Below are 19,544 nucleotides of genomic sequence, written 5' to 3' on the forward strand. Positions count from 1 at the left end.
ATGTCTCGCCCTGCACCCAGAAAACCAGAATACCACAAAATAGTAAGATCTTTTTATAAACATGTTCTCAAAGATATTTCATTCTAGTTCAGAGAATAAATGTTTTAAGTGACTTCTGATTTGTTTTGAAGGCGATGCTATAAGTAGAGTTTTTCAGTGGAGTAAGGGAGTGTTTAGTGGAAGGAATTATAAATGACACCTCTGGGAATAGTTATGACAATCTCTTACATACCAGGGTCTTCTTTTCTGACCGGTGAGATCTATAAAAGTGTCAGATTTTTCTTGTCTCTGACAGAAAATGTAAAAAGATTAAGCAAAAAAAAATTTATTTTGTATTTCATACTTGTCATTTGCTGTATTTTGTACTTCAGGAGATAGGAAATGAAATGCATAGAAAACAGTTTATTATACATTAAATTAAATAGAACTAGAGGATCAAAACATTCAGGATTAAAAGATTGCTTTTAAACATAGATTTCCTAGTTAGATGCAAGGGATTATTGTTGTAATTTGGTATGTATTATTATCTTGTCTACATATTCCCAGTTGAGACTTATTTTTAAAACTCAGTTATTTGCAGATTAGATTTAGTTATTTTTCTTTAATCCTCTCTTATAGTTTTAGGCATTCACAAGTTATATATGTGAAAGCTCATCATTAAGTTTAAAGCTTTGTTATTTCTTTCAAGAGACTGATGGGCATTGCTTAAAATTAAGTAATTTCATCCATGGGTACTTAAAATTGTGTGACTAATCCAGGAACAGCCCAGTTTGAAATGTCTACAGATGCCCCCTCTGTCATTCCAGGATCTTGATTTATTTTTATTGGGGATCTCGATTGCTAAAAAACATTGTACATCATCATATTGTACTTACATCATTTGATAAAAATTCATATTTATCCTGATATCTCCAAAACCTCCTGAAATAGTTAATGGTATTATATTTTTCAAATATGAAAAACGATTATTTTTAAAATTGATGAAGTTATATTGACATTCTTTGTGATAAATTGTATGGATTTGAGACTCAACTGGATATGTAGTTCAAGATTCAGCCTTTGCCCATGAAGCAGAATGGAGAAAACTGGCTTTTATTGAACTTAAAACACAGCTGGAAGTAAAATATAGTTTTTACTCACCCACCATGATGAGAGATTGGCAGAGAGAAAAGAAAAAGAAAATGTCATTATTTCAGTTTGGCCTTTATAAATGGACACACTGCTGAGGATATAGTATGTAGGTAAGGGTAATACTTTTATATCCTTTTCAATCTTTATTTTTTTATTTTTGCTAGTGATAATGACTATGTCTTCACACTTCCTTCCCCTTCCCCTTTGCATATTTTTATGATTTAATATTGGCACATAGCAGTAATTTACTTTCTGCTGTGGTTTCTTATATACTAAGCAGAAATGTATTAATATAAGCATTTCTTGTGACATATGATTAGGTTCTTGAAAATTTTAAATAGGAACAAAATTCAGAATGAGTACATGATGACCCTTCCATGACTTGTTTAACAATATTTTTGTTCAGATCTCTTGCTTTACATCTTTTCTTTCCTGGTAGAAATATTAATGTATTTATTATTTTCTTATACCCAAATTATATATATTAGTGTCCTTAATGTATATAATATATTTCTACATATATTTATGATATTTTTATTTATATTTTCAACATAAACTATGTCCATATGTGCTGTATAGTATTTAGATTCTATCCACTTAAAATTATTTAGTGATAATAAATATTCTACTTGACTAAAAACATTGTCATGATACAAACCAGTACGTAAGGTAGTAGACACTGGTGGTATTGGACCAATTTTGGAAGTATTTGGACCAAAATTATGTAATATTTTATAGAATCCCCTTTGTTGAATAAACAATTTTACTGGTTTGTTGAGACATTCCTGTCCATGATTAAAAGAAGAAATTAAATACGTATTATCAGGCCAGATTTCCTCCTGCAGGTTAGGCTCTCCATCCCAGACACCTGGCCTAGAGGCAAAGACATCTCTTCTAACCTGGAATTCACATTTGACCTTTCATGAAAATACATAATTATGCACAAGATAAGATTATTTTCAACAGCAATCCCGAGCACCTCTACCTCCCACCCACCTCTACTCCAAACATGCCTTCTTTGCTGCACCTCAGCGGTAGTTGCTGTGTGTGGAGGGGGGACCTGCAGTCTCAGCTTCATCCTGGCTCTGCCAGTTGCTGGCTAGTTGGGCAAATCACTCATTCCTCCTGAGGCCCCATTCCCTCCTCTGTAGGACTGAGAGCATTGGGATAAATTATCTCTAATATCCCCTTTCCATTCTTAGATCGTATTCATGGTAGACCCAGCACAGAGACTTTCTAAATTGGATTGATGGTGCTTTATGTTGTTTCCCGCATTTTCAACCTATCTATGTGAAGCCAAACCTAAGTTATCTGCAGTTTCAGTTTTAATTTTTAATTCACCCTGAATATAAGGCCTATTTTGGAGGTCTATAAGAAAAGTACAAGTTCTCTTTTTTTCCTTCTTCTTCTAAGTATAAAGAACAAAGCCATAAATTTCCTGCTTCAGTTGGATTCATCCTGCTGGTCTTCCTGGCAGGCCTGGAACCCATTAGGGAGTCTGCAGACTCAGGAGAAGTCTCACCCAGTTATTCCTCCAACCGGAAACATGGACAACACCTACCAAAGGCCATTCGAAAACGACAAGAATTTATACCAGCAATTAGTACTTCAGAAACTTTCTCCATGAAAAGAATATTGCAAGTTATACAATACAAACAAATGCAGGGAAAGATTTCTTATGTTAAGAAATCAATTTTATTTCATAACTCCCCCTCTCCCTGCTGCCCCAAGCAATGTATGCCAATATGGGTAGAACAAAGGGGTGGAAAAGTGAACAGATTATCTGGAAATCCAACTAAAAGCTAGAGCAATATGTTATTTGTAACTGCCTATATCGTGAAACTACCCATTTTTCTCCAGAACAAAGATCTCTTTGTCCTAACCTATGGAGCTCTGGTTTCCCAACTGTGCAAGGATTATGAAAAAGATGAAGATGTGAATGCATATTTAGATAAAATGTAAGTAGACGCCTTTCATTCTTGTGGAATGTGCATTGTTTCTTAGCATCCTCTGCATGTTCGTCACCCTGACTTCTCTTGCTCCGTTCCACTGGCTCATCTTCTATGTCAATAAATAACATCTTAAGGCTAGACATCATTTCTACCAGCTGCCATTTGGGTTGTCATAAAGTATAAGTAATGGGAAGGGACTTTCGTCCCCATGTAGATCAGGCATGGGATTGTTTTCTTTTTAGTTGGAAATCATTTCTTTGCTAGTCATTTATAAGCAAAGGAAGTGGTAAACACTTTTTTCTTTTAACATGATGGATCATCAAATTTGATTTTTTTCAGAAAGCTTTTGTTCTAACATAACTCCTACTATATATACGTGCTTACATAAGCATAGACCACCTGTGGAAAGATATGCAAAAAAGCCTCTATTGGACCTTTGCAGATGGCTCCATTGGTTGTAGCATTGTGGGGTACACCACAAGGGTACAAGTTTGATCCTCAGTTGGGTCGCATGTTTCTCTCTCTCTCTCTCTTTCTCTTTTTCTCTCTCCTCTTTCTCCCCTCCCCTTTCCCTTCCACTCTGAAAAATCAACGGGGAAAATATCCTCAGGTGAGAATTAAAAAACAAAAAATACATATACATGTCCTATAATAAAACCCTAATATGCAAATTGACCAAACAGCAGAACAACCGTTTGCTACGATGTGCACAGACCAGTAGGGGGCAGATGCTCAACGCAGGAGCTGTCCTCTGGTGGTCAGTGCACTCCCACAGGAGGAGCACTGCTCAGCCAAAAGCTGGGCTCATGGCTGGTGAGCACAGCAGTGGTGGCAAGAGCCTCTCCCGCCTCCGCAGCAGTGCTAAGGACTCCTCGGGATGTCTGCCTAAGCTGGCAGGTGGACATCCCCCGAGGGGTCCTGGACTACAAGAGGGTCCAGGCCAGGCTGAGGGACCCCACTACCAGTGCATGAATGTGGTGCACTGAGCCTTTAGTATATATATTAGTGGAGCCCACTTCTTCCATTTTAAATAAAGCTCATTATTCTTGTCTTTATTAATGGAGATTCCTTTTGCATAAATTCAGCCTTTAAATTTCTCAGAATAATCATGTGAACATTATGTTATTGCTCAATAATAAAATATCGGCCGGCCATAGCAGGGTAACTCAGTTGGAGTGTTGTCCTCATAGGCCAAGGTTTCAGGGCACATGCAAGAAACAACACATGAACGCATAAATAAGTGAAATAGCAAATCAGTGTTTCTCTCTCTCTCTCCCTTCTTTTCTCTTTCTGAAGTTGGTAAATAAAAATAATAAAGTATCTATCAACATTTTTAAGCTTCTTAATTACAGATTCTGAAAAGGGCTCTAACAGGACAACGACAGAAAAATCTGGAGAAGATTTTTAGACATGTTGAATGGGACATTTAGCTAGTTGAGTTGAACACTTTAGAGCTTTTAAAAAGGGTTCACTGTATTTTCAGTTGGAATACAGGGGGGGAAAAACCCATAAAATAAATATTGAAGATTTTTTTCTCTCTCAAAACCTTGGCTTTTCTCCCTTTTTTATGTGCTTATTATTTTTTTCTATTAGGAAGTCCCTTTTCATTGTCCTTTATTTATTTTGATCCATGCACTTCTTTTTTTCTTTTCTTCTTCATTAGTTAGGAGTACTTCCTCGGCTAAACTGTTAGTAAGAGTGGGAGCCGCGTAAGCTATTTTATAGTCCCACTGAAATAGGCCGTATAGCATGCCCAGAAGTTATACCATTTTATTTAGCTTATGTTAGATTTGCATTGTTGTAGGCAACTTAGGTAGAAAATACAGAAACTCACTTATTTGACAAAAAAATAAAAATAAAAAATCTCTGGTTAGCTACTACTTGAGTGCACTTTTTTAACAAATATGAATGAAACATTAGTTAAAGAATATGTTTTGAGAGGCTGCCAAAAGGACTTGCTTTCAGAAAAACAGAAATTCACATTTGGACATCTTTAATAGCTTCTGCGTCTTACATTTTTAATTTGATATATAAGTAAACAAAACATCTACTTTGCAGAAGCATAGCCTTTGACCAAAGCACTATATATATGTATAGAAATGGCACTGACCATCACGTTATTGCTTCCCATCACTATTCCCAGTGGCCACGCCTGTGTGTATGCATAAAAATTAGAAGCACCGAAAACATTTTTTAAATCTTGGTACAACTATTTCCGTAGAGTATACATTCTGTTTTTAAAAAGTCTACTCTGTGAGAACTTCCTGACTAGAACCACAAAACATTTTTCTTGAAAGGCAAGTAAGCTAAATTTAATATTGCCATCCACTCAGAAAAATTAATAGAATGTCGCGAGATTTGGTGAATTCATGGGCACTCTCACATCAAATCTGCCTCTCTCTTTCTTACACCCTCTGGAGCAATTATTGCCTCTACAAACTTCGGTGTCTTTATCCTGCTGGGTGTTCTGTGGCTCCATTCAAATAGTTTCTGTGCTGGTTTATGCACAGGTCGCTGTGAAATGAAAAGCCCGGTTTTGTATCAGTGGTTTGGCAAAGGAAGTCTTGTTCTTCTTTATTTCCACCAGGAAGGTCATATTTCCTCAACTACATTGGAAGTTCCTGGGCTGATCTTGCGGAAGGTGTCTGCTAGCCATCGTAGCCACATACTCAGATCACATCTCAATAAAATGCTTTCACAATTGTACTGCAAGTACTGCTCACACTGTTTGTGGTGAGGTAGAGCTAAGACAAATACTTTTTCCCAAGTCCCACAGGTCCAGTTTCCCTGAAATAAAAAGTGAATTTTCTGAATGTGGCTCTTGTTTCTCTTCATGAAAACTCAGTTCTGTTGACATCTACACTAAGCAACAGAAATTGATTTCTCTGTCCTTTTCATCCCCTCCTTCTACAGCCCACCCCGGGCATGCCTGCCATCCTACCACAATAACTCCGCTAAGAGGAGAGTGAGCATCTGGGTACCATGTCTGCAGCAGACAAGTTAGCTGGCCCTTATTCTCAACAGCTAATGAGGAGAAAGTTAGTTGCTAATGAGAAACATTAGGCCGCAAACACCAACCAACCTATTTACTTACCTTTAGTGGGCAAAGCCAAGTTTGGGCCATCCCTGACTCCTCCAATTTCTTTGCTGGTAGATTAGTTAATATTCCCTGGATGTGTTGCTCCTTCCTTCCTTCCTTCTTTCCTTCCTTCCTTCCTTCCTTCCTTCCTTCCTTCCTTCCTTCCTTCCTCTCTCTCTCCCTCTCTCTTTTTCTCTTTTATTCTTTCTTCCTTTCTTCAGAGAGAGGAGAGAGGAGAGAGAGACACACAGAAAGAGGGAGGGAGGAAGGGAGGGAGAGAAAGACAGAATAGATTTGTTGTTCCACTTATTTATGCATTTATTGGTTGATTCTTGTACATGCCCTGACTGGAGATGGAACTTGCAACCTAGGTGTATCAGGACAATTCTCTACCCAATTGAGCTACCCGGCCAGGGCCTTGTTGCCCTCTCTTTCTGTGGCCTGTGGGACAAATGAGAAGCCCATTGTTAAATAGCCATTTGCCTTGTCACATTAGGTTTAGTTTGTAATCCAGTTGGCAAGTACTCACTAGATGAATCCATTCTTAAACACTGACAAACTTAGCACTAAGTACTCAAATATTATTTCCAGACCACAGTCTTTCCTTCATCCACAGGGGATACGGCATTGGAACGCGGCTGGTGGAAGACTTTTTGGCTCGATCTTGTGTGGGACGATGCCACAGTTATTCAGAAATTACCGACATAATTGCCCAGGTAAGAGCATTTTAAGCTCTGTCAATATGTTTTGAAACCCTTTGATGTGTCCTGAGTGTGGTGGTTTTCTGCTCTGATTGAAGAGGTTCCATCTTTATCCATTATTAGGTGCGAAGAGAGAGGATTCCGATCAAAAAGCATTTTATTTCAGCACTAAGATAAAGCTATTGTGAACACAGATAAATGCTTCCAGGCATTTAAGCATCTATCGATTTTTTCTGGCCAAATGGTATGTGTCCCACACTGGGGAAAATGTTTTGAGAAGGTAAACAGAAGGGGAGTGTAATAAGGCAGCCTCATAGCACACAGGCCCAGAACCAGTTTCTTTATGGAATCATTTTCAGCAGTGGAAGGAGGTAGTCTTTGCCTGTGTCAGAGAACACTGTAAGCCATTTCATTCCAGGACACATGTTTTCCCAAGAGAAAAAGAAAGCTTCCTATAAATGTATGTGCTCTGAGAACTTTCACAGCCCTGAGGGGCAGCTTGGAATCTTCTGGGACTAGATCACGTTTCTGATATAAGATGAGAGTGGGAAATGCATCCTTAGCCAGAATTCCTTGCCTTGTTCATTTGTGAGATCTAGAAAGTATGCATGGGTAAGAGATATTTATGCGGTCCTGCCTAAATATGAATAAATGAGTCCTGCCTAGATATGAATGCTGCCTCCACATTTTCACAACTTTTCTGAAATCATTTATTAGTTTTAGTAGTTTCTGTGTGTGTGTGTGTGTGTGTGTGTGTGTGTGGTCGTTAGGATTTTCTACATATAAGACCATATCATCTGCAAAAAGATAATTTTTCATATTTCTTTCCAATGTGGATGCCTTTTATTTCTTTTGTCTTACCTACTTGATTTGCTTAGGACTCCCAATACTGTGTGAAGTAGGAGTGAAGTTTGCAATTTTTCACCATTGGATATAGCAAGGGGGAAAGGATGATCTCTTTTACAAATGGTTCTGGGAAAGCTGGATGTCCACACACTGAAGAATGGAGTTGGACCCCCATTCTAGAGTTTATACAAAAATCAACTCAAAATAGGTTAAAAAACTTCCACTCTTATTGCAAGCTTCCTTATCAACGAAAGCTTATTCTGCCATCCTTACTCTTCTCTTGTGCAGAGGCGTTGGCTCCTTGTCTTTGCACTTTCCTTCAAAGGCCCGGTTTCCTCCCCCTTAATAATTCTCACTTCTCCAGCAAACTATTCTTTCACATGTGGGAATGATGTCACCCGATTCAGGAGAAGGGTCAGGTTTTAGTTAGGTCTTCACCACCGATGCTTTGCTAATAATTAGCTTTCATCAAAAGGGCTGGCCTTCGGCTGCATTGTCTCATCCATCCTTTAGTCTCTGCTCAGAGGCGGCGGAGGTCAGATGGTAGAATCGGTTTTATGAGAAGTGGGCAAGATCAGAGGAGGCTCAGTGCTGCCTGTGGAGCATAGCAGGGACAGCAGGAGAACCCGACGGTTGTGACTTGCTTGGCCGCCCTCTCAGACCATGCACACTGGCATTGTCCTTGTTGAGAACTTCGCATTGCATATCGTGGCCTCCACAGAACTCGCGATCTCTGTCCTGGGTCCAGAGAAGGAGAGGGAAGCAGAGAAAGAAGAAACCCTGATCCCGATGAGTGAAGTGAGTCACCTAAGAGCTAGTTAGTGAAAGACTGCCCGTGGGAACAGGTCTCCTGGTCTCATGCTCTGCTCCACACTCCTCTGCCTCCAGAGCGGACAATCATGTAACTTCATATATTACTAACGCCCCCTCTCTCGTTTTCCTCACTTTGTCTTTTCCAAAGGGAAAGTAACTCTATCCCGAAGCTTCTGACAATTTTTTTTTGGACAGGCTTTAGACCTCAAATTGCACCATCTAGTGGTATAAAAACAAATCCCATGGCAAAGACTCTTCAGTCAGCCTTTTATATTTCATATAAAAAAGGGATGGCAAGCTAATTCTAAAGCCATCTTCCTGCAACATTAAAAGGAATTTATCTTATTTTTTCAATTATAATTCACATTCAATACTATTTTCTTTTAGTTTCAGGTGCACAGCATACTGGTTAGATAATCATATACTCTACAAAGTGGGCCCCCCAATATTTCAACTACCCACTGACAAAAAGGTATTCATTTTTAAATTGGGATTTTTATCATATAAGTCATAATAAGTCTGCTTTTTGTGGTGATTGTCTCAAAATACAACAAGTTTTAAATAAGACATTTAACAAATGATAAGCATTATAAAATGATATTTAAAAAGCTAGTAGTACAGAGATTTTCTGAAGAAAAGTTCAAAGTAATTCCCACCTATTATCTGTTTTTTCCTTAGAAAAGCTTTGTGAAGTAGAGAGCATCTATCATTAGCCCCATTTTACTGATGATGTAATTGAGACTTAGATGACATCACCATAGATAGGTTAAGAAAGCCAGCTTACACTTTATTTCTCTGACCTGATTCCAGTGCTTTAAAAATATATATAATTGTTCCTCTGAAATATACCTTTGATGATTTTCTCCTGTTATGGTCGTTGTTTTGATAAAAATGAAAATTTGAAATTTGCAGTAGAGTTACCTTAGCTGATTTTAGTTGTAATAATGAAATATTAGAGTGTTTAACTGTAATTTAACAGAAACAAATCTCTTTCAGTTTGTTATAAGGGCAAGTAGAAAATGCAACTGTACCTTTCTCTGGTTTAAGGTCTAGAAAACACCTCCTTAGATACATAAAAACATTTTTCATGGTTTCCAAACACATTTATGATGAAGTTTTATTATTAGGAGAAGCTAATTGGAGATGAACTTGATCATTAAAATCAAAGCGATCATAAAGGCTAGGCTTGACAAGAACTAGTGTAATGTCTTTTAGAAGTAACTTGAACCCAAGGAGCTCTGATCCCCATCAGATGCAGCGCAGTGGTGTAACCATATCCAATGGGGTGGAGATGAAAAGGGAAGAGTCCTCATCCCACTCAGCACCATCCCCTCGGTGTGACGCTGAGCAAGTCGCTGAGCCTGGCTGAAACTCGGGTTCCAGATCTGTCAGATGAGGCCTCTCTCAGCGAAAGTCCTCCTGAATTTCAGGCGTTGCTCTCTCTAGCTAAAGTCTGGACACCGAACTGTAATGATAAACAGCCAAGCATCCTGGTTGTGACTTTCCAGGTCTCCTCCAAAGCATTCACACTTTCTAGTTACCAACAGTGTTAACAGCTGCTCGGCCCAGCAAGGACTCTGCTCACCAAAGCTGGGAAAGCTTCTAACTGTCAGGCCAGTGTCATCAGGAAGGTTGTGCTGAGCGGCATAGAGGGACTTCATAATTTTCCAGTATAAACATCACATCATTGGTCTTGTCACAGTAGAATGAAATTTTATAACACAACACAAAATATGTTCAAAATGTAAAAATACTTTTAAAACTTGAAATTCTGATCTTTACATTGAAAAACTGGAACCCAATATGTTGTACATGTTGGAAAGTCTGGAAAGCAAAAATGAGGTATTTTCCTTTTGAGAATATCCATTGAAACTTTGCCTTAATTAGATGCTATAAACAATGATTTTGTGTGTGTGAGTGATATAACATCAAAGAAATAATTGAAAGGAAATGTTTGTAGGAGGCAAAAAAAAAAGGGGGGGGGGAGGGAGAAAATGGCTAAAGCAGAAAAGGAAATCTAAATGGCGAATGTTGTAAGCACGAACTCTAGAGCAAGATTGAGTAATATAATCCAGAAAGGAATCTCAATGGCAGGGGGATGTTTTTAAACTAGGAAATCATTTTTATTCATAAAGTGCTCCATTTAAGATGAGAGATAAGTCTATATAGAAAGGTTTCAGAAAATCACACTAGTCATATTTCTTTTGTCCAAATTCTGATCTGAATGCACCAAACTGCCATGGCTGAGTTTATTCAGGTTATGCAAATGCTTTGAAGCCAAAAACACCTAAGTCACAGAGTGTTGGCAGCCCATTCCATGGAATTGCAATCTCTGTCCAGGTTTGTACTCAGAAGCACTGATTTAACACCTCAACAGGGACTTGAAATCTGACTTGATTACACATTTTCAGAGAGGTGTGCTTTTCTTGAAGGAGAATCAGTGAGGGCCCAGTCAGGAGACAGAAACACACAATCATTTCAACAAGCAAAATTTAATATAAAAATTATTAACTATATAGGTGATTATCTACTAAGAAAGAAAAAATATGCCAAAGAATTTCCTAGTGCTGAGAGAGAATACCCAAAGAAAGAAAATTTTTTTAAAAAAATAGATATTTTTATTGATCTCAGAGAGGAAGGGAAAGGGAGAGATAGAAAACATTAATGATGAGAGAGAATCATTGATGGGCTGCCTCCTGTATGCCCGGTCTACCCCCCCTCCCCTCCTCAGGAATTGAGCCTGCAACCTGGACATGTGTCCTTATTGAAAATTGAACCAAAACCTCCTGGTTCATAGGTCGACGCTCAACCATTGAGCCATGCTGGTTGGGCAGTTTCTTTTGTATATATTTCTATTCCTCATCTAATGAAAGCAAAAGTATTTTACAATAATAGAAATATACAGAGTTTTATTGAGTCATGGTAATATATATAAACTTTGATTTGATACTTCATGGTATTATCCATTAAAGTTATCTTTCGTTTCTGTGAAATTTCATTTCCCCATCACATCTGTAAGTTTTTCAAAGGGAAGAATGATTCCAGGTATTCTTAGGGTTTGGCCCACTAGAATATTATAGACATATGTTACATATTACTGAAGTGAATTTAGAAAATGTTTGAAGATCTTACCACACATCTGTCCACTGTTGCTCTTCCTACTCTTTCCAGAAGAGGGCAGTAGTCCACATTCATCTCCAAATTAAAGTCTACTCTTTCCCCTTCCACTTTAGGGCCCATCACTGTCAGTGCCCTTATTTCAACAGTATTTACTACTACATTGAAAATCCAAACTTGTCTGGTTGCTCACAATAACAAATCCACAATAACAAGATGTGAACTGCAAAGGAATTCTGGACAGGAAATATCCAATTCTTATTAAACAATAGAGAGTGAATTCATCTTGGCAATTTTATTGAAACCCCCCCCCCCCCCCACACACACACACACACACACGCACACTATTTATATGATTGTAGAAAATTGCAGGAGAGATGGGAGAGTCATTCTTGTTACACTGAAGTCAACTGTGATTATAAAATACAAGCATTAAATAGGTAATCAAGTTATTAGATACTGCATTTCCCTTAACCCAATAGGCATACATATAGCTAGTTGATTATAAGGCTAAATAGAAAATGCAATTATACCTCTCTCTGATCTAAAATCTAAAAAAAAAATCTTCTCAGTTACACAAAAATATATTCGATGGTTTTCAAACACATGTATAGTAACAGTTTTATTAAGAAAAGCTAATTAGACATCAAAGTAATCATTTCCATTTATTATGGAAAATATTTGAAATGAAGCCTAAAATTCACCATGGAGCCGAATTGAGTTAGCTGGACTCTGTTAGGCTGGAGTTGTGTCAGGTCACAAGGGTTTATTGTAAGGATATCCTGGGGCACAACAGCTAGGCTTCATGGGAGAACAGAAATTAGAAAATCCTTCAATGTTAGAAATTAGAAACCACAATGTTAGTAGAAAGTATATATTTTATTTTATTTTTCAAAATCCTCACCTGGGGATATTTTTTCCATTGATTTTTAGGGAGAGTGGAAGGGAGAGGGAAGACAGAGAGAAATATCAATGTGAGAGAAACACATCAATTGGCTGCCTCCTGCCTGATGCCTGAGCAGGGTCTGGGCCAGGGAGGAGACTGCAACTGAGGTCTCCCTTGTCATCTCAGGAACAGGCATTTGCACTTTCCTTCCTACTTCCCTCCTCTGCAGTTGTGGTGACTAAGCTATTAGTAATTCTCTGCTTACTTTGCTTACTTTGCTCTGGCAACTAATTACTAATATCTTCTTAAAATATTTTTAAATTATAGTTGACATATAATATGCTATTAGTTTCAATGTAGAACATAATGATTAGACATTTATATGCCTTACAAAGTGATCACCTCAATAAGTCCAGTACCATCTGACACCATAACATCACACATAGTTATTACAATATTATTGACCATATTCTTTATTTTTTATTTTTTAAAAAATATATTTTATTGATTTTTGACAGAGAGGAAGGGAGAGGGATAGAGAGGTAGAAACTTCAATGAGAGAAACATTTACCAGCTGCCTCTTGCACACCCCCTACTGGGGATGTGCCCGCAACCAATGCACATGCCCTTGACCGGAATCGAACCTGGGACCTTTCAGTCCGCAGACCGACGCTCTATCCACTGAACCAAACCGGTTTCAGCTTGACCATATTCTTTATGTTGTACTTCACATCCCTGTGACTATTTATGACTGGCAATTTGATCCCTTCCCCTTTCTATTCTTTTTCTTTTTAAAAATGTATCTTCATTTTTAAAAAATGTATTTTATTGATTTTTTTTTTTTTTTTTTTTTTTTTTTACAAAAAGAGGAAGGGAGAGGGATAGAGAGTTAGAAACATGGATGTGCCCACAACCAAGGCACATGCCCTTGACCGAAATCAAACCTGGGACCCTTCAGTTCGCAGGGCGACGCTCTATCCACTGAACCAAACAGTTTTGGCTGTATCTTTATTTTTGAAAGTATCACAGATGTCCCCTTTTTCCCCATTGACGCCCTCTACCGCCCTTCCCTCCCCGTTCACCACACTTCCTCTTTTTCTTCTCCCCACTCAGTCCCTTGGCCGCCGCCTCACGGTGTCCACTTGGCTTTCTTTCTCCACGTATCTTGTGTCTTCTGTCCCGTCACCCAAACTGTGAGTCTCTCTGTCTCATATTCAAAGTCCCGACCTGTCCAGTCCATCAGTAGCCCTCTGTCACACAGTTTCATGCTAGGCCACTGCCAGGCCTGTAACTGAACGACGGGGCTGATTGTCCGCGCTCTCCAATGCCCACTTTGGTCTATTAGAACGAGACATGGGACACGACCATCACAGGAAACCCCGCAGGAAGGTTTGGGTACGACAAACATCCCGAGATTTTCTAAAACAGGCCAAAGGAACTGTTACAAACTCTGCTCTTTCTGTGTGAAAAATCAGTAACAGCAACGTATGAGTCTTACGAGTCCTCTGCTCACACTATTCATCTTCCTGATGCTTGCGCTTGTTTCCCTTTGCCCCAGAGGCTAGAATTCCTGCATAGACTAGCGTAGCAGGCTCCATTGCACATGGTACAAGGTGTTGAAATAAAAATAATTGTCTTTGCTATGTATTTTGCAGATAATAATCAAGTAAGGGAATCTTTCAAAACTATGTCTTCCCTAGGAAGCATTGCAGGGGAAACCACTATGTTAGTAGAAAGTATATATTTTATTTTATTTTTTAAAATCCTCACCTGGGGATATTTTCCCATTGATTTTTAGAGAGAGTGGAAGAGAGAAATATCAATGTGAGAGAAACACATCAATTGGTTGCCTCCTGCATGAGCCCTGAGCAGGGCCTGGGCCAGGGAGGAGCCTGCAACTGAGGTACACGTCCTTGACCGGAATCGAACCTGGGACCCTTCAGTCTTAAAGCTGACACTCTATCTATTGAGCCAAACTGGCTAGGGCAAAAGTAAATGTTTTAAAATATTAGCAAGAGTGGGACAGTCATTTCTCAGAACAGTAACCTCACAGAGAGATGCTTTAGTAGAGGGGAAGCAAGCAAATTCTAGGAAAAATGAAGCCACATGTAGTTGCACTACAATAGATTGTATTAGGTTTTCCTTTGAATTTCTTATAAAGGAACCAACCAGAAAAATGTGCTCTGTTCCTCTGAGCCTATGGAGCTTTTGCTTTTGTTTCTCTTTTTCTAAACCTTTTCCAGGCCATTCTCTTGGCGTTGTGTTTTTTTCTAAGAACGTTACCAGAGATGACCTGCTAGGAGGGCTGCCCAGATGAAAGGAACGTGAAAAAGGCCATTCAAGCCAGAGACACCAGCATATCTTAGGTCTTGTCCTTTCTCTTAAAAAATAAAACAGATTTGTTCCTTATGATTCTGTAGTTTATTTTCCCTCCTTTTCTTCTGGCTACATTTGGCTTTTTCCATTTTCCAAACAACGTACATTTTAAAAAGAAATACTTTCCCTCAAAATCTCTGTATTTCACAACTCTAAGTAAAAACCCAAATGCAATGCGCCCGATACAATGCGCAACACTTGAATTCTGTTGACAGCGTAATTCTATGCACAGAGCCGGAGGCTTTTCCTTTCCTGTCCTTTGTTACTGGTGGGGCGCTCTCTGTGTCCCCCCCCTCTTACCGGTAGAAGTGGAGTTCTTGGGGTACCATGGAGAAAAGAATTTCCTGAGGCCCCATGGGAGGATGAGGTATCTTGGAAAGCCTTATTGATGATGTAAGATTGAGGGGTTTCCTTCCACGGACCCACTTCCTCCCATCTCACCAAGGGGCAAGTCCGACCTTGTCTTCAGCTGCCAAGGCTCACATCTACTCCGCCAGCCAGCTCAATGCTGTTCCAAGATTCCTGCCAGGAAACCCCTACAGTGCAGGGCGGAGTGGGGAGAGGGTTCAGGGTCACACCCACTGAGTCGCCTCCATCAGACAGCCAGCAGCTGTGACTCAGTTACTTACAAAGATCCCCCAATCCTAACATAGGTAGTATCCTGCCACTGTTTTGTAGGAGAATCATTTTTAAATAGATGTTTGAGAATCACTGTATGTCCCTCCCACCCCCAACCAAAAGATGGAAGTGGGAAACTGAGGCACCACAATAGTCAAGTCCTCAGCGTCCAGGCTGGCTTTGGGAGTCAGGCATGTCCAACCATGTGGCTTCTGCAGGGAGCTGAAGGGCTGGGAAGAAGCCACACAAATGGCTCAGCCATGAATCTGAAGTGTCTCGCTCGGAAACGCAGGTTCACAACCAACAGAGCAGCTGCTGGTGACCGAGTCACAAAAGAGCAGTTCTCTACACAGAGGAGGCAGGGGTGGGTGCCAGGGTTCAAGTGCCCTCCGTGCCTCACTCTCACCACCTTCCTAACACGACTGCTTCCTTTCATCCCTCAACTGGACAGTGGAAGCTAGTCAGACTGAGCCTGAAGTAGAGCATTTCTCTTTGCTTTTAGTTACTAATTTCAAAGGCTAACTCACAATTTAGTGGGAAGAGCCTATTGAACTTATTTTTTTTTCTCTCGCATTTTCCAACACATGATATTAAAGTAAGTGGGGGCCCTTGATAAGCAGGGATTGAATTCCATGGAAGTCACAGCACAAAACCACACAGCATTCCAGAGCAGCTGGCATCGCAGCCGGCTGAATGTCAGGCCAGTTTCCTACCGAGTGGCATTTCTTTCAGCTGGGAATCAGAGAGTGGAACAATTAAAAGGAAAGAAAAATCCTTTATAGTTATACAATTCTCAATATCGAAAAAATAATGAGTATTAACAGCAAAAGCAACTTATAACGTGTTTAGAAAGTTATTACCGCTTGGGCCAAAAATATGCCAGGTACACGATTAAAACTAAGAAACTTGTTTAAACAGACATAATCATTTAGACTTAATTCTCCCCTCTGAGTAGGCAAGAACTGCCTTATACAAACACCCACGTACTTGAACTATTCCTGCTCGGACCTCTGGGAGGGGTGAAAGGAGGGAAACGCAGAAGTTTGCTTTTGTGGAAAAGCATGTACGCATAGCCGCAGGGTCTGTGGATCTTGCAGACTGATTGGGTCTAAGCAGCAGATCACATCCGTTACGGATGGCGGACTTCCACTATGAAGGCAAGGCACCTGCAGGAGAATCGCCCTGAAACTGTTTTGATGATTACAGTTAGGTGACATTATTTTTCCCTCGCGTCACAGAGAAGTATCTCTGAAAGTCCAAGTCTCAGCACTTTCTACCAGTCTTCTTCCCTCATTAGGAATGTCTGTCTTCCAATTCTGCTTGTGACCGGGATGTAAAGAAAATCTGACTTTAACAGGGCTTCCTGTTTCCTGGCACTATGCCATTCCAGGAAAACGTTTTCAATCTCCCAGAGATCTTAGCACATGAAAACCTAGTCTAAAATTTATATAATTTATTAACCAATGTTATCCAAATAAATTTAACTTTTTAAAAAAGTGAACTACAGAAGTTTAAAAAATACAGTCAATCCCAACTTCCCATTGCAGATTCTAGGTTCTGTTTTTATTGCTTATCTGGATGAAACTCATGAGAGACCGACTTACAAAACAAATCTAAGTGTGTGGATTTGTTGACAAAAGAATGTCCATCCTATAGCAAAGTCTTTTAAGAGTTTAGTTGAGCCACATTTTGAGGATAGGCCTGGAAGCAAAATCTCAATGGATTGAGAAAATGCTCTGGAGAATGGCAGTTTTGCAGCTTCTTTTATACATTAGAATCAAAGGAGACATAGGATGGTTACATGAAATTAATCGGTGGTAGATTAAGGGGGCAGGAGGAAAGCAAGCAGGGAAATCTCTGAGACTGGATAAAAAGCGAAATGAAGAAACATACTTCTTTTACATTGATGGGTACGCAATAGTTAATAATTAACATTTACAGCACATACAGATGGTATTCAGGGAACAAGATAATAATGAGAAGTTCTGTGGTCTGGTGCTCTGGTGCCTGTAGTTGTACCTTCGAGGGGCAGGAAAAGAAAATTACTCTGGCCCTGGCCGGTGTGCTAGTGGTTAGAGTATCAGCCTGCGCATTGGAGTGTTGGAGGTTCTATTCCTGGTCAAGGGCACATACAATCCATGTGCTTCTCTCATCTCTCTTTCTCTCCCCCCCTCTCTCCCCCACACACCCTTCCTTCCCTCCCTCCCTCCCCTCTATCTAAAATTAATGGGAAAACATCCTCAGGTGAAGATTCACAAAAAGAAAAAAGAAGAAAAAATTACTCTGAAATTTCAAAAGTATATTTTGAATGCATAAGAACAATAGACAGAACTCACTTAAAGTCAAGATTGACCTTTGCTAAGGAAGCTGTAGGCCTGGGATGTGACTACCTGTTATGACCTGCCCAGGGAATTTGTAATCAGACCATCCTGTGTAGTTACTTTTGGTCACTGAGCTTGTCAGGCCTGTCCCCACCTCCAACTTGTCAGTTCTATTTGCCCCTACCCCCAACCCCCAGCTTGTCAGTTTTATTACATAGCTCCTTTTTCATTCACAACTTTAAAATAGCAGTAGCTTTGGGAGCATTTTATTAATGTAACCTTTTAACAAAATTCCTTATAAGGAGATGAAAACTATTTAGGAAATAGCCTGGAAAACAAAATCCCAAAGAAAAAAATCAAGATCAATCTGTGCCTAAGAGTTTAGAGACACCTTGGAAAGGCCAGCTGAACTCTGGGCCAGCCCTGCATGATGTCATTCTTTGTTTGTGTCAGATGTAAGCTTTTGTCCAGGCTTGGCCTAACCTCTTAGTTATTGTCCAAGGTAATGGTTATCAGTCTTTCTGCTCCATACAATAACTTGGAGGTTTCCTGAGCAAATCCTGATGCCCAGATCTCACTTTTAACCAATTAAATCATGGTCTCTGGGAATAAAGCCCAGCATAAGAAATTTTTATTTTTTAATATTTAAAAAATTATTTTTAAAGAGGAAGGTAGAGGGAGAGAGAGTTAGAAATGTCAATGATGAGAGAATCATTGACCAGCTGCCTACTACACATGCTACACTAGGAATCAAGCCTGCAACCTGGACAGGTGCCCTTACTGGGAATTGAACCATGACCTCCTGGTTCATAGGTTGATGCTCAACCACTGGGCCATACTGGTTGGGCCATAAGAACTTTTTAAATGTTCCCCACGCGATTTTAATGGACATCCACTGTTTTAGAGCAAGGGTTTTCAAACTGTGTTCCCTGGCACTGTTCAGTGACTTCGGTAGAAGTGAGGTGGCATGTGAAGGCTGTCATTCCCCCAGACCCTCTGTCCTGATTCTTCTGGAGTTGCCTTTCATTTTATCTCTTTCAAGTATTTCAAATAAGATAAAATGTCATTTTTAAAAGTGGGGGAACTAGAGAGATATAAAGCATAGTCTTGATTGAAGCAAAGCCCAACGATGATTAGCTTATCTCTGGGGTAGGAGGTAGGGAGAGAAGCTCTGTCTTCACGCCAAAGAAGATGGATATTGATTAAACACGAATTTGTAGCTGCATATTTCTTTAACTGCTTGACTTCCTATATAGGACCATTGAGATCCAATTAATCATTAACCACTTGTCTAAGGAAGCAAGTTTTTTAAATACACTGATTATTATCCCTCACGTTTCCTCCCATGACACAGATATGAACAAAACCCCCAGGAGCAATAATCTTGTGCTGATTCCATCAGCAACCATTATTATTGCAGAAGTACATTCCTTTATGCTAAATCCAGAAATAAAATGTTGTCAATGCAATTAGTAATAATTGTATGGGTTAGGGGCCCACCAGTGTTTTGAATTTCTTTTAAAATCTGAAGAAAATAGCCGGGACCGGTTTGGCTCAGTGGATAGAGTGTCGGCCTCCGGACTGAAAGGTCCCCGGTTTGATTCCGGTCAAGGGCATGTACCTTGGTTGCGGGCACATCCCCAGTGGGGGATGTGCAAGAGGCAGCTGGTCGATGTTTCTCTCTCATCGATGTTTCTAACTCTC

The 19,544-nt window shown here is 39.6% G+C and overlaps 1 protein-coding gene across 1 annotated transcript in view; it reads left to right on the forward strand.

Moving 5' to 3' along the window:
• The window catches only part of TRAPPC3L (trafficking protein particle complex subunit 3L), a gene marked incomplete at its 5' end in the record, with an annotated part of 31,666 nt that continues 12,122 nt past the window's right edge, over positions 1-19,544 (forward strand). Inside the window, 3 exons of the mRNA XM_084890174.1 lie at positions 1-42; positions 2,992-3,089; positions 6,779-6,878. Of these exons, the coding sequence (XP_084746300.1) occupies positions 1-42; positions 2,992-3,089; positions 6,779-6,878 (240 nt within the window). The remainder of the gene's footprint in view (positions 43-2,991; positions 3,090-6,778; positions 6,879-19,544) is intronic.

This window comes from Pipistrellus hanaki (assembly GCF_964339955.1).
Source record: "Pipistrellus hanaki genome assembly, chromosome: 7".
Classification (NCBI taxonomy): Eukaryota; Metazoa; Chordata; class Mammalia; order Chiroptera; family Vespertilionidae; genus Pipistrellus; species Pipistrellus hanaki.